Raw genomic sequence first — 14460 nt, forward strand, 5'->3', positions numbered from 1 at the left:
GTCGTGCCGTGAACAATTTTGAATTGAAGTTTTTTACGGCGTGAGACTTCAATGAAATGTCATTCTAGGTGTTGAAGCGTCAGGGCTATGATGAAGGATGTGACATCTGGAGTCTGGGAGTCTTGCTGTACACCATGCTGGCTGGGTGAGTAGCAATACCTTTTTCTTAAACCGATTTGTTTCTCACTGTTCTTCAAACTCACTTCGTCCGCCGTCTCCTTTTCTTCCACCAGTTTTACTCCATTTGCCAACGGGCCCGAGGACACCCCAAATGAGATCTTGAACAGGATAGGCAATGGCCACTTCAGTCTGACCGGAGTCAACTGGGACACTGTGTCCGAGGCTGCCAAGGTAGACCCACACATCTCCCTGTCAGCTCCTGTGCTTGTGTTCTCCAGAGATAACTCCAGTCTACTTCTGTCACAATTATATATTTAACGTTTGCTCCATCTAGGACCTTGTTTCCAAGATGCTTCATGTGGACCCCCATCAGAGACTGACTGCTAAGCAGGTCCTCAAACATCCCTGGATCGTCCATAGAGACAAGCTACCCAACAGCCAGCTCCCACACCAGGACCCCAAACTGGTCAAGGTGACAGATCTTTAAAATGTCTCTAATTACCGCTGAATGACTTTCTTTTTTTGATGCCCACCATGTGGATAGTTGGTCATTTGAGCTTCACTCACCATGCTGCTGTTTATGTCCAGGGTGCGATGGCTGCCACCTACTCTGCCCTGAAGACCTCCCAACCAACACCGGAGCTCAAGCCCATCGAGAGCTCCTTCCTAGCTCAGAGGCGCGTCAAGAAGCTTCCTTCCACCTCCCTGTAAAGACTCAAAAGCACCAATCGGCTCACTGGAGAATGAACACAACCAACCACCCAGTCGGCTTGCACGGGGACTTGAGTGTCCACCCGCCTCTACCAGCCAAGGAACACTGACTGTGGTCCTGCCCCCATCTGGTGAAATCACTTGTCCTGCTCTGGCGATCATCCTCTTTTGGGCTCATCAGCTGCTGTAAGCCAGTCTCCTTGGACTAGCAAAAGATCGTGACGATAGATGGGGCCAATCAGGGCAAAAAAATAAATAAAAAGAATGGCTGCAGGTTTTGGCAAATGTGCGTGCGTGCGTGCGTGCGTGCGTGTGAGAATGACTTTCCACAGAGTCGATGCAGCCATCATTTTTCAATTGTGACGATGCTTCTCTCCTCATCATTGCTGTGATTGGTCGTCATCCAGCTTGCTGCACGCCTGTCTGTCTGCCTGTTTTGTTGTTTGTCTTCTTGTTCTTTTTGTAAAGTTGATGAGCTTTATATTAGCGGGTGTGCTGCCAAATCAACCTGTGCCGACAGCACTAAACCTCAGTACTGTCCAACTGCTGTTAAATGTTTTGGAAAGAGGATTATTAACATGAATATTAAACATTTCTGCCATAAATGCCTCTTTGGCTTTGGCGCAGCTGGGATATGTGGATTCTGGGAAATGTCAAATGCTGATGTTTTGGTTAATGTTAATCAGTGCTTGCATTTTGTTTTACAGAGAGTGCGTGTCTGTGTGTGTGTGTGTGTGTGTGTGTGTGTGTGTGTGTGTGTATGTTTGCGTGTGTGTATGTGTGCGCGTGTGTCAATTGCATGACTTGCAGTCTGTGTGTGTGTGTGTGTGTGTGTGTGTGTGTGTGTGTGTGTGTGTGTGTGTGTGTGTGTGTGTGTGTGTGTGTGTGTGTGTGTGTGTGTGTGTGTGTGTGTGTGTGTGTGTGTGTGTGTGTGTGTGCTGTCTTGCAGGATCCTGCAGGGTCATGTGCATGGTCCGTTGACGTGATGATGTCATGTGGCTTCCTTGTTTCTCCCTTTTCTCTGCTTGGTCGGCTTGCTGCCAACCATTTGAGATGTCTATTATTTTTATGACTACAAAACTAGTACAATAGGTGGCTTTCTGTGAAAGAAAACTTGCCCAAGGAACAATGTGGCATGTTAACATTATATATTTGCTTTTTTTTCTTGGTTTTTCCTTTCCTTTCTTTCCCCCTTTGTGTTTCTTGGGTAATGCATATTGAATGCTGTTTCCTGTATTGGCTGCTTTTGTTGTTGATTGTTCTGTTCTTTTTCTTTTTGTCCAAAGAAAGTGGTGATTTAAAATAGTGAAAGACACGCTGGGCACATCACAGTCTGTGGACTTAAAGCCGTACAGGTCTCTCCTTCTGATTTGGGATGTGAAAGACTGTCTGTATTCGAGCACTCCAGCACAGCCTCTCTTCTTACTCAGTCAAATCACTGGTTGCTGCACACAGAATTTCAGCAGTCTTGTGTTTAACTGTTTCATACATTATATTTGAATTATGTTGATTATATAACATTTTTCATTTTATTGACCCTCAATTTGAGAAATCCTAAATGAGAGTAAATGTGTCTCATTGTAAGTAACTTCACATGATAGGTCCTGCTTTCAGCTCAGTGCCTGGGCCTACAGGTGAGGCAGAATGTCTTACAGAGATCACACGTGATGGACAAAGCAAGCCTGTAAATGTGGTCAGGGGGAAGACCTGTGTGGCTAAATAATGTATGAACCAGCTGTCTTACCTCAAAAGGTTCTATTATAGTTCTTGTTTAGTGGCAAACGTATCACTCCTTTTGACTAAATTTATGTTAAGATGTTATTGTATGATAAAGATGAAGATTTTTATATCTTACAACTATTAAAATTCAGTTGCTACAACAAAGTGTCGTGCTTAATCAGTGTCTCCCTTCAAGTGATTTTGTGTCGCACTTTCATAAAGTTAGGAGACTCTCAGATCCAGCAGTGTCTGACAACCTGACGATTAGCCAATCAAAGCTCAACCTGCTGGCAACAGGAGACAACAGTGTGATATTATTACATTATGATATGATCATTTTCAAATGAATGATTATGGTTTGATGCATGACCTAAATAATAGTATCTGCTTTTATGATTAAACAATATAAGGTCAGCTGCTGGATACACTTTGAATCAACCCTCAACATGAGTTTTACGCACGATGTCTCTGGGAGACACGTTTCCCTGTCTCGGAAAACCACCAAACGCATGCCCAATGAAGTGGGACGTCACAAATTTGATACCACGTGCGACTGATTTTCCGCTGACCAGCTGCAGTTTGATTGGTTATCTGCCAAATAGGCCTACTGTTGCCGTTCGCTGTGTATTTGTCATGTCCTTTTGTCCTCAATTCATCATGTCAGTATTCATTTTAAAGGTCATACTGTGATCACCGCTGGTGGATTGTCCTCTACACAAATTGAAAAAGTCTACTTCTTAAATTGATTGATCACCTGCGTGCCCACCAGCCGCTGAATGTTGTAAGAAACCAAACTGCTGGTAAAATAATAACAAATAATATCACAATTAATGTGGAGCAGTTCTCCGGGGGGAAGGAGATCTCAATCCTGTCCAAGAGGATTAGCAAACATGAAAGATGCAGGACACGCTCAGCAGCGCTAACGTGGCTATCCAAATTGACACCGTGAACGGACCTGTAAATGGTAGTTGTGCAGCAACAACAAGGAGAAGAACCGGTGTGCCCGGTCTGATTATCATCAGAGTAAAACTGTGCCAGAAGTGTGACACAGCGCATCGTGTCAAATTGTGGAATTGACTGGTTTTGTATCTGTGTCAATTGGTTGTGCCCCAAAAAGGTTTTCTTGTGCCAAGAAATGCCACTGATTGTCCTCATCACCAGGTGGAGCATATACACTACTCATTTATTTATTATAAAGGAACAGGGTCTGCATCGACCGGTAATGTTTTTTTTACTGTCTCTTGTAATCAGACTCTCCGGCTCTGTGGCCATTTCTCTTGTAAACTAGGGTTTATTTTGGCATAGAGGCAGGAAATAATAATTGTTTATGTTCCTGGAATATCCGATTAAATACACCGGATCTGTATCTGCGTCGATACTGACCTGATTAAGTGGACTGGGCACCGGCCATCACTGATCCATTTCACCTGTGAACGTATCAAAGCAACTATCGGTTACATGAATTCCTTCATGGTGAGCCACAGATGCTGAGCTCAGTGCCACTGCAGTCCTTGACCTTGTCTACATTACATGACAAATGCAAAAGTCAAGCTGTGAGAGACAGAAGAGCACTGCTACCAGATCGATACTTGCTATCAGCTGATAACTTGAGGTCTATTAATAGGAGAGAACATGTTGGATCAGTGCTTTCGCATCACATACCTCTGAGCTCCGGCCTTATCGATGGCCCAGAGCATGGTGTGATTCCACAGCTGGCCACTGGAGGGAGATAAAGTGCAAAAGTTAAATGGCAAAGCACTCGGCAATGACCAGGAACGTTAACGCTGAGTCTTCATTACCATCAATAATCACTTTTTTATTCGTGTGGTAACATACAAAAATGCTTAAAATGTATCATGAAATGGGAGTTAATTTGCTATTGGACAATTTATCATGTTGAATATAAATAGTTTTATGTGTATACACACAATGGAGACAGTTTACAATCTCTGTAAGTTAATGACTCAACGCCTCTCCATCTGTCTCCTCTTGCCTGTGGCCTTTTAATCGTCACGTTATTCCATCTCCTCCTGCTTTACAGTATCAACTCGTAGTATCACCACATACTCCTGTCTCTGTATGCGCAGCAGCACTCACTTATATAACGGTCACATAGTGACTGCAGGTCCTGCGTGGGAGCCGCTGATTTACCTCACTTGACAAGATGTATGTGATGAAGATAAACTGCACACTATCATGTCCAAAGAGAAATGCAACCTTAAATGATCTATACACTGACGCACATTCAGAGTCTCATTAGGTGCTGTGCTCTGACGCGACCGTACTACCAGTAATTCACACTGCAATGACTGACTTCCTGCTCTTTACGCACGCACGCACACACGCACACACACTGACTCAGCCTGCAGCAGCACAAGGCTACTGAAATTGATTACAGAACAGTGGAAACTGAGCATCCTCACCATTAACGGTTTCCTGTCTCGAAAGAGAAGAAAAGTAGTGCAGATTTAAAGTCTGTCCAGTTTACTGCTGATGCTGCTCTGCTGAAATGGAGGCTGACCTTTGTTATGTTTTTGCTGATAAAGGAGATGCTAAAGGATGCAGATTTTTGTCGAATCCGAGCTGTAACAGGATACTGTCCAGGTGGTTCAGTTATATTCCAAAGGCATGCACAGAAACCTTGCTCTTGCGCTCTCTGCAGAACATGTCTCCAGGAGTAATGTGTTTTCACGGTCATTCCTTCTCGCCCTGCACAAAAACACAATGCTAGCTTTTTACATACAGTATGCTGCACAACTTCAGAGTGTGAGGAAACTATGCGAACACCTGTCCTCTGGTTCGATGCACTCAAACCTGATGATATTCATTCTTCATCAAAATTGCAACTCTGCTCGCCCGCAGTTCTGGACATACACACCTCTGATGCCGAAGACAAATCGCTGAGGGAAACCCGGACACTGAACCAAAGACATTTTAACCAAAAGCAGACCGGATAAGACAGAGGCACACAGATGTTCTCGGTCCTCCACGTGTGCATCAAATACACACATACCACACAGATTAACATAATCTGGAACAGAGTGTGGGGTAAAAGAGATTTAGAGCAGGCTTTCATCCCAATTTTAGCTATGAAGAGGGATGAATAGATGGAAATGGAGTTGGTGGTAATTGTATTTTGGAAAGATTAGGTGTGTGTGTGTGTGTGTGTGTCTGTGTTTCAGCCCTGCATGTTCAACACACACCTTATATTGGTTTCTCTCATTGTGTCTATACACACCTATCCACCTATAAACCCAGTTCATGCCCTGGCCCAGCTGTCATGGTGGAATGTAAAGAGCAGAGATGGAGTCACGTCAAGACTCACAAAGGGAGAAACCACTCTGTGAACACTGGGAGCAACAGGGAAGCTGCAAACTCACACTTAATTCTACAATCCTTTCTAACAAAATAGTGGTTCAGCGTCTTTGTTTTGGAAGGGAGGCCAAGTCCTGCTGCTCACGTTTGCCAATGATGATGGCAATATGTGTGTGCAGCTCTGCATGCATCATGTGGGATTAGTTAAGAGTGAGTGGTTTTAACTGCAGAATGTTGCGCAACCACTAGAAAAGTGGGCATCATGCTAAAAAAACAACTTCACTGAAGCGTCTTGTCTTGATCCTAACAATCTTTACTTACTCAAGAGGCATGCTTATTGCACAACTTTATAACTCTAAGGGGAATTGTGCAACACATTCAAGTAAATGGCTGAGCCGCGTTATCCATCATACAATTTCAGTGACTACTACTATTACCGGTAAAGTAACATGTATTTTATGTGCATCGTTAAATACAATGCAAAAGCTGTTTCAGAAATTTTGTGATATTTATTTTTAAAAATATGTCTTTGTATCCTTTGGAAACCACGTTTTTTGGGGGGCTTTTTTGAATGGTGCAGTAGGAGAACTACCTGAGGAATGGGTCTTAAAAGGTTTCCTGTCATACAAGTTGCAAAATGGCCTACAACTCTTGCTTTTCTTCTCTGTCTTTGTATGCCTCTGCATTTCTCTCCCTTCTCTCCAGAGACCAGTAGATCAGGAGAGCTAAAAGCGAGGGCAGAGCCGTCAGTGCTCCTGCTAATGCAACGTCAACCCTGAGATAAAAGCAAAGTGCTAAGTGAACACTCAAATATGCATGTGTGTGAGTGCAGAGACCAAGTGCTGACCCCGCTAAAAGCTTCTTTGTTTTGATTCACACTAGCTGAAAGCAGTTATTTAAAACATTACTTTTTAGTCCTCCAGTGTTATCCTGTTCTGTCAGTGCACGTGCGTGCGCAGTGTTTTGGAGTGAGCCTTTCCTTGTGTCTTCATATTCTTATCATATTACTTCTGCAATGCCGCCACAGAAGCAGTCAATATTTGTCTAGACGGAAAGGGTAGCTCGGCTGCTAATGGAGTGGAAAATATTATAGCGAGCCGAGGAAAAGAAAAAAAACAAACAAGGTATCATCCGTGATGATGTAACTACGACCATCAGATGCTGAGATGCTGGATTTTTGAAACATGAGTTCAGGTTTCAGTTTTGCGTGTCGCTGCATTTGCCAACCAAAGATAGACGTTCTTGTTCACCTTCAACTGGCCTCTGAACGGGTACCAGAGCAACAGCCAAGGTGTTTAGATTCAGGATTAAACACATCGTAATGACTTTAATTTAGGTCAAATGCTCCTGAGATCGCCTTTTTAAGTTCCCATTTAATTTGGGTATCTTTACAAACGTGTTAAGCTAATTGTATAAGAGCACAATTCAGAAGCATCCAGAGGGCAGTTGCAGTCTGGTACGGTTTGTTGTTAAGTCCTTTTCGTGTGTTGTGCCGGTATGATTTCAACTTAACAAATCAAATTGAGAATGTTTAAAGACGATCTTTTTTTCTTTCTCTTAAACCACCAGATATGCTGTGAATAACACTTTCTTAGCAACAATCTTCATTTTCTTCATCGCTTCCCAAAGTGTGCATGAATAACAACTGTGACGAGAGAAAATCTATAAGTCCATGTGTCTTCCTTTCTGCTTATTTGTATCTTTTTAGACATTTTTTGTGAATCAGTGTTACTTATATGAGACTGAAAGGGGAAGAAATAGTTTGCAGGAAGCCTGTGAGCTGCCAAATGGGTCAAAAGGGGGAGGGAATATGGGAGAGAGTGAGTACCGGGAAAGGGTGATAACGCTGAGCACCAAGGTGATAAAGGGGAGGGAGAAACTGGAGCATCATCCCTCCCTCCAGCTTTGCCACGGTGTTGCTATGGGCAACCATCCGAGCCAGAGAAGAGGAGAAAGATGGATATGAAGAGACCAGCTGGTAGGAGGAATGAGACAGAAAGAGCCAATGGACAAAGAGGAGAGAGACCGGTGTGTGTTGACTCCCTCTGCCTCGCTTGACTGAGCAGAGCTCCAGATGACGACGAAGCAGAACAGAGGACACGACAGCCTGCCAGCATCAGCAGCGCACAGGTCGGCTACCCAATCATCAGCTGACGTGCTCATGAGTTCGGCAACCAATGAGCTGCCAGGAGGCTCCTTCCCAGCACAACCACTCAGATGCAGAGACGGCACTAGCCCGGCTCAGATCTCTTATTAATGAATGGAGCAGTGCGCAGGCTGGATCACTGCACATCTCTGCACTGTCTGCTCAGCTGCGCTCCACTCTGGCACAGGAGGCGCACGAGGGGTGGGGGGGCGGGGGAAACAACAACAGCGACAACGAGGACAGCAGCAGCAGCAGCACAACAAGAGATAAACAGTGACCATGAAGGGACGACAAAGACACACAGACCCCCACCATGAGGACTCAACTGAGGACAAAGCAGCAGCCATTACAAACAAGGACCCGCATCCTGATATCCTCCCACCGGAGTCACCTTCTCCATCACCGTCCTCATCTTCTCCCCCTCTTCCTCCATCAGCAATGCCACCTTCGACGTCTGCCTCTGCTCTCCTGGCGCTGGCCTCTCCAGCCACCCGGCGCTCCATTTCCATGGGAGACTTCCGGAGGGTGACGGGGGCTCTGCTAACCGGTTCAGAACCGTCCTCCACCTCCGCCACGGCCCCTTCCTCCAAGCTCGTAACCCCCAGCTCGAGCATGGAGTTCGAGGCAGCCCGCCGGCGTCTCCTGGAGGTCGAGGAGCGTCAACGCGTCATCAGGGAGATGGAGCGGCGGCTGGGGGAGCTCAGGGAGGTGTTCGTGCGCTCCGAGGAGGAGGTGGTGGTTCACGGGGAGGTGGTGTCGCGGATATCCAGCGCAGCCCAACAGGGGGAGCTGTGCGTGGTGGAGAACAGCCAACGACTGAAGAAAGGCTTGAAGTTCAAAAAGCATCGACCTGCCATCGTCTTCTCCTCCATGCTGGGACTCCGCACGTGCCTCCCCTGGCCTGTGAAGCTCAAATAGGACAACGAGACCGCTCGTTGACCATCGCTTTAGAAATGTGCTTTAACGGGAGGATAGTGCTCCCAAACTTTAGCTATCACTCATTGACATGGCTGCTCTGTAGTTTCCTCTGCTCTTGCATCCTGAGGCTGGTCCTCCAGGTTTTAGAGTGCCTACAATAATCGTAAATGCTACTAAGGAGCTTTTTGTTCTGTGTCCTTCTGAAGAAATTCTCTGGCTAGGGAACCAACCAATCGAGGCCAGTACCGGTGCGATGTGGACAGGATGTCCTTCTGTCTTCAGTGCTTTCACTGACACTTTATTGCTTGCAGTTTGGTGTGGCGTTACACATAGTTGAGATTGTGAATCGATATCAGCAGATAGCTAAGTCTTTTTTTCAAAGGATGTGGGAGAAGAGGTTCAAACAGGCCGGTGAGGTAAAGAGCTTTGTTTGTCTATTAACTTGTGCAGCAATGGATGAAAAGTCAATGAGGATTACATTATTATGTATTGTAAGAGGGGGAAGAGGGAAAGGAAAAGAGAGCGAAGAAAACACTGAACAATCTGTCTCCGCAACATGAGAAGGGAAGGCAGTGGAAGAGAATCGGAGGGGACGTGACGATGGGATTGCTGCACTGTTACATAAAACCGACTAGCAGTAAATAGGTGAGAAATGGGGAAGAATCTGGAAGAGAGAAAAATGCACAAATTGTGAGACTTGCACAGAAAAACGTTACTTGGCTTCTCTGGGACCACTCCTCCACCACAACCGTTGTCTTTGGCAGCGTAATCGAGGAAAAGCAAGAAAAGAGGAGACTATTTTAAGCTGGGACGATTCCACCTGTGGCCTCTTTTTAGTCACCGAGCAACCACTCGTCTCCTCGTCCTACATCTGAGTCCACAAACCGACAGAATGTATCCAGCAGAGCACTGTAACGACACCACGAGACCGCTGCAGAGGTGCTGTCAAGGATTTAAGAACTAATATGTCTGCTGCGTTTATTTAAAATGAATTAGAACTGGCTTTATAGTAAACACATAGGATTGATAAAGGCTGTTGTGGAACCTGTCACATGTTTTGATGATAAGGGGTTGTACTTGAAGTGAAGCCATGCATGCATTAGCAAGGAAAGCTATGATGGGCCATCACATGTTGCTGATCGTGTCTTGGTGTTGTCTGTCATAATTGCAAAATATTTAGAATTGCACTTTTTTTTAGAATGACACTTGTGTGCACAATTTTTTTTTTTGTGGGAAGTTAAAAGAAATGTGTTCATTCAGGGTTTGAATGTCGAAGCCAAACGATTTGTTTTGTTAATTTGGGAGATGTGCAGCAGTGTCTTTGTCCCATATGCTGTGAGTCACCTGATTTCTACTTATAGATCACATTCATTTTTTCGGCCTAATTCTTCCACTTCCTCCCATTTCTCTTCTCTTTGGATGAGCAATGACTAAGTATCTGTTGTATTCAGCTCCTCCACCAACTCCTCGCTTCAGCTGTACATGTGTGTGTAGAAAGCACAGCCAATACACCAAGAATATCTTTTTTTGGCGTTCAAAGGTTATGGCAAAGAGGAAAGCGTTCAATCTGGATGCAGCATTCGTTTGGGGAGGGGGGAGAAAAAAAAGCACATATAGCTATGTGACTGCATGTTATTATTCATTTATGTGAGCAACTTTCTAAAAGAATGAACAGGGATTTTTGCAAATGCAGAAGCCTTGCTAAGGCTTTTTTTTTTTTTGCACACCTATCATAAATGATTTCACAGACAAAAAAGGAAAGGCTCTTCTCAAAAGATGCCACATGGTTTGATTGCATAATAGCTTTAGTATGAATAACCATGTGCACTTAGATATTCCAACTGTAATTGCTCCCTAATCCACATGATTAAGACATGTTACTGCATCATTTGAGATAAAAATGTGCACTGATGTATTACTCTGAGACCAGACTGCCTGTATCAAGGGCCCTAAAAATGTAGGCGGGTGCAAATGAGACAGAATGGATAGCTTTTGGTTATAATTTGAACTATGAGGGCTTAAATGATCAGTCTGTCTAAGTTTATTGGGAGCACAAAGGGACACTCCACCAATTTAATCTGCCGGCCCGTTCACTCGTCATACCTGACCTGCTGTAAAATGTCCTCTGAGGAATCCTCAGGAGGGGACGCCAACAACCCTGCTGTCATAGAGATGTCATCAGGGTTATGTTGGCTTTGGTTTGATCTGGATTTTTGACAGAAATCCTGCATTACAAACTAAGCATGAGGGGTTTCCTTTACAATGCACTGAGGTTTAATGGAAGATGGAATGCAGTAGTGTTAAAGCAAATGTAGAGTCCAGCTTGTCTGGATCCCACATCTATTATATGTCCCTGTAACAAAGTGCAGGACTAAGTTGTAGGAGTAGGCCTCCCCTTTGAGCAAAGAAAATGTTACAGATTAATTGTGTCACTGTTGACATTTCGGATAGCCGTGATGACCTTATCATTGAATGTTGACTAACTTTATTCCACATGGCGTTGGGAAGTACTGTTAGCCGTCTTTGTGCACATCCACACCAAACAATATTCAGCCAAGCAGAATAAAGGGTCTAGTAGGCCTCAAAATGTATTGATGGTCCATGTATATAGCGACAGTTATAACTGAATATACAGCTGGCCTATATATTTCTTTTCATATGCCTTATTCAGTGTCGGTGCATGACAGTGATAATTTGGTGATAATACTGATTATGAAGGCAAGGGTCATACAGCTGAGCTCATGACTATCATCAATCTAAAGCATTATTATCTGTGCACTGTTGTGCAACTGCACCTTTTCTGTTTTTCTGTGAATGACAAAGACCATGTTTCCCAAAGATCTGAGCCCACTTGCAGAATGAATGTAACTGTCGTATTTATTTTCCCATAACACAGAATACACAGTATAATCAAATCTATCTTGTTTGAACCTGTCAGGAACTCCTCTTGTATTCATTCCCAGGCCCGTATACTCATATTTAAAGTCAGGTGACTTTTGATACAAAGGTTTTTAACCATTAAGCCTAAACAAACAACTGTTTGGAAAACTGGAAACTACAACGACAGCACACACAGCCCTTTACTGACCCGAATGCTGACCAAGCAGTCCAAGAACAGTTTTATGAATAATTTGACTGATTTTTTGGGGTTTATGTGATGTATGATATATTAGATATTTATGTTGTGGTGGAATAAGTACACTTTTTCCTTAAATTAGGTGTTTCATACCTATATTCACACTTGATGATATTTTTATTATGGATTAGCTGTATATTCTATTTTATGAATGTTAGGTATAAATTTACTTGTGTGCAACTGTTGTATGCATAACAGAAACAGCGGGTTTGGAGTCAATTTGGTTTGCAACGGCTATTTGCAAAACTACAAAGCCGTAATTTGAAATGTTTCTGGGGGCTTTATTGTTATGAGACTTACAGGAAAGAAAATCCACTTTCCAAATGTAATTGAAAAGCAAGTGTATTGGAAGCGAGTTGTCTCCAAACCCTGATGTACTAGACTGCTTCTTAAAAGGCTTTTGCTTTCTTCTGCACCGCGAAAGAATGAATGTTCTTCTGTCTAATGCTATTTCTTGACACTATAATTTACTTGACACACAGAGCTACAATGTACAAGACTAGTAAATAATACATTATATATTTCATTTGGAATATTATCAGGTTTTGTAAGATATAGGCTGAATCATTATAATAAATGGAGAAAATGTACAAAATGTTGTTGTTTTTTTTCATGCCTCAGACTGGAGAGAACATCCTAAATCTTCACCTACATCCTTTGTCCATCACAGCCTCTTCCTGACTGATTATTGGATTCAGAGGACGTTGGATAAGCCTGTGTTCAGACGGAAAAGGGCAGCATTACTGGAAATATATCCCACTTCCAAGTGACCATTAATGCAAGCCAGGATTAGTGAAGATGCATTAAGTCAATGTGTTTGCTCACTTAATGAAAGGCATCACCGATGTAGATGGGTTTTAGATCAGCAGATCTGAATATCTAGGGTATTAGTAAGTTAGAACATCCTCTTATTATATTACATTTAAAGAGATTACAGACCCTGATGCATAACAAATTCATAGTTTAGTATGCCATTAAAAAGTTATAAATAAGGCATGGTGTGTGTAGTATGTCGTAAAAAAAAATATATAGTATAGTTTGTAATGAAAATAGGTCAGTGTTGTATGCTGGGCTCTTATGAGATTTATACAACATAATGTACCGATTAGTATAGCATGTCGTAAAAAAAAATTATGTTATGTTATTAAGTACTGTATGTCACATATTAGTAAGAATAGAATAGTATGCAATAAAAAAAATACTTAGTCACAGTATGACATGCTACACAAAGTGTAAAGAAGAAATAATAGTGTCCTTGTATGAAAGAAACGGTTATAAAAAAAAGTGATAATGTAGTATGTCATAAAATGGATTTTAAAATGCATAATATAGAAGTCCATGAACATATAAAGTATGGAAATTCACATCACAATGTCATAAAATGTTGCAGATAGTATTTTTTTTAAAAGTCAGTCATGTCCTATGAAGCCATACGACATATTTTTTAAGTCATATTATAGGATGTCGCAAAAAAGGCATCGTATAGTATTTCATAAAAATGTCACAGTGTAGAATGTTATGAAGAAGTATAGTATATTTTTCTTAAAAAAACAGTATAGTATGTTGCAAAAAAATAGTGGAAATGGTCATCGCATGGAACGTTGTAAAACAATATTAACAAAGGTCATGGTATAGTACATGATAGAAAAGTCATAACATAAATGTCATACAAATGTGAAAACATCAGTGTGGCATGTCATAAAAAGTCATACTATTAGGCCGGCCTAATGGAGAATTTTGTGTGTGTGTGGCAGAATAAGCCGCGGCATTATTATCCTGGCTGTAAGTGAAGTGACTGGTTATGTAAGTGACAGGTTGGATTTCATCATCCTGGCTCTGGTTCGGAGGATCAGAACAGAAGTAACATGCAGATGGTGAACAAATGAGGCTGGAAGGAAAGACAGGTCGACAGAAAACTGATGGAGGGAGGGATGTAGAATTTGGAAGGTAGACGCTAGAGATAGAGGGCAGGAGGACAAAAAGCTATGAGGATGCCCGAAAATGCAGGAAGAGCAACTGTCAACATGTATTCACAAAGGGTCCATTTGTTCAGTTATATTCAATTTGGATTTCAGACAATGTGGTTTCACTTCAGCTTGTTTCACTGAGAGTAATGCTGTTTAGTTCTTTTGTCTAGGCCTTTCTCACATATTTGTGTAGTTTAATTACACAATGGAGCTCAATTAATAATACAGTAGTTCATCTGAGTATGAATGTGTATATGGGGTATATGTTGGCATTTATTGTTTTGAGTGACTCAAAAGGTGTTATATAAATGCAAGTCCATTTGTAATCAGATGTTCATGAATTAGTTTGAGTCTTTGTATTTTGAATTATTGGACTTTGGATACTATTTGTATGTGGAATAACAGTTGCCATAACATATTGCTCAATC

The 14460-nt window shown here is 42.5% G+C and overlaps 2 protein-coding genes across 3 annotated transcripts in view; both read left to right on the forward strand.

Annotated features, from left to right (window-relative positions):
- Positions 1-2696, forward strand: part of rps6ka1 (ribosomal protein S6 kinase a, polypeptide 1) — a 38704-nt gene extending 36008 nt beyond the window's left edge. For both annotated transcript variants that reach the window (XM_068579820.1, XM_068579819.1), the window contains 4 exons: positions 69-145; positions 234-351; positions 455-592; positions 709-2696. In XM_068579820.1, the coding sequence (XP_068435921.1) occupies positions 69-145; positions 234-351; positions 455-592; positions 709-831 (456 nt within the window). In that variant the 3' untranslated portion in view covers positions 832-2696. The remainder of the gene's footprint in view (positions 1-68; positions 146-233; positions 352-454; positions 593-708) is intronic.
- A 5594-nt stretch (positions 2697-8290) lies between these two features.
- Positions 8291-8929, forward strand: LOC137787808 (TMF-regulated nuclear protein 1-like). Its single transcript, XM_068580546.1, has one exon. It carries the CDS (start codon positions 8291-8293, stop codon positions 8927-8929), a length of 639 nt encoding a protein of 212 aa, XP_068436647.1.
- The last annotated feature ends 5531 nt before the right edge of the window (positions 8930-14460 follow it).

This window comes from Clinocottus analis, unplaced genomic scaffold (genome assembly GCF_023055335.1).
Source record: "Clinocottus analis isolate CAN_PGR_092001 unplaced genomic scaffold, fCliAna1.0.p SCAF_17, whole genome shotgun sequence".
In the NCBI taxonomy this organism is placed as follows: domain Eukaryota; kingdom Metazoa; phylum Chordata; class Actinopteri; order Perciformes; family Cottidae; genus Clinocottus; species Clinocottus analis.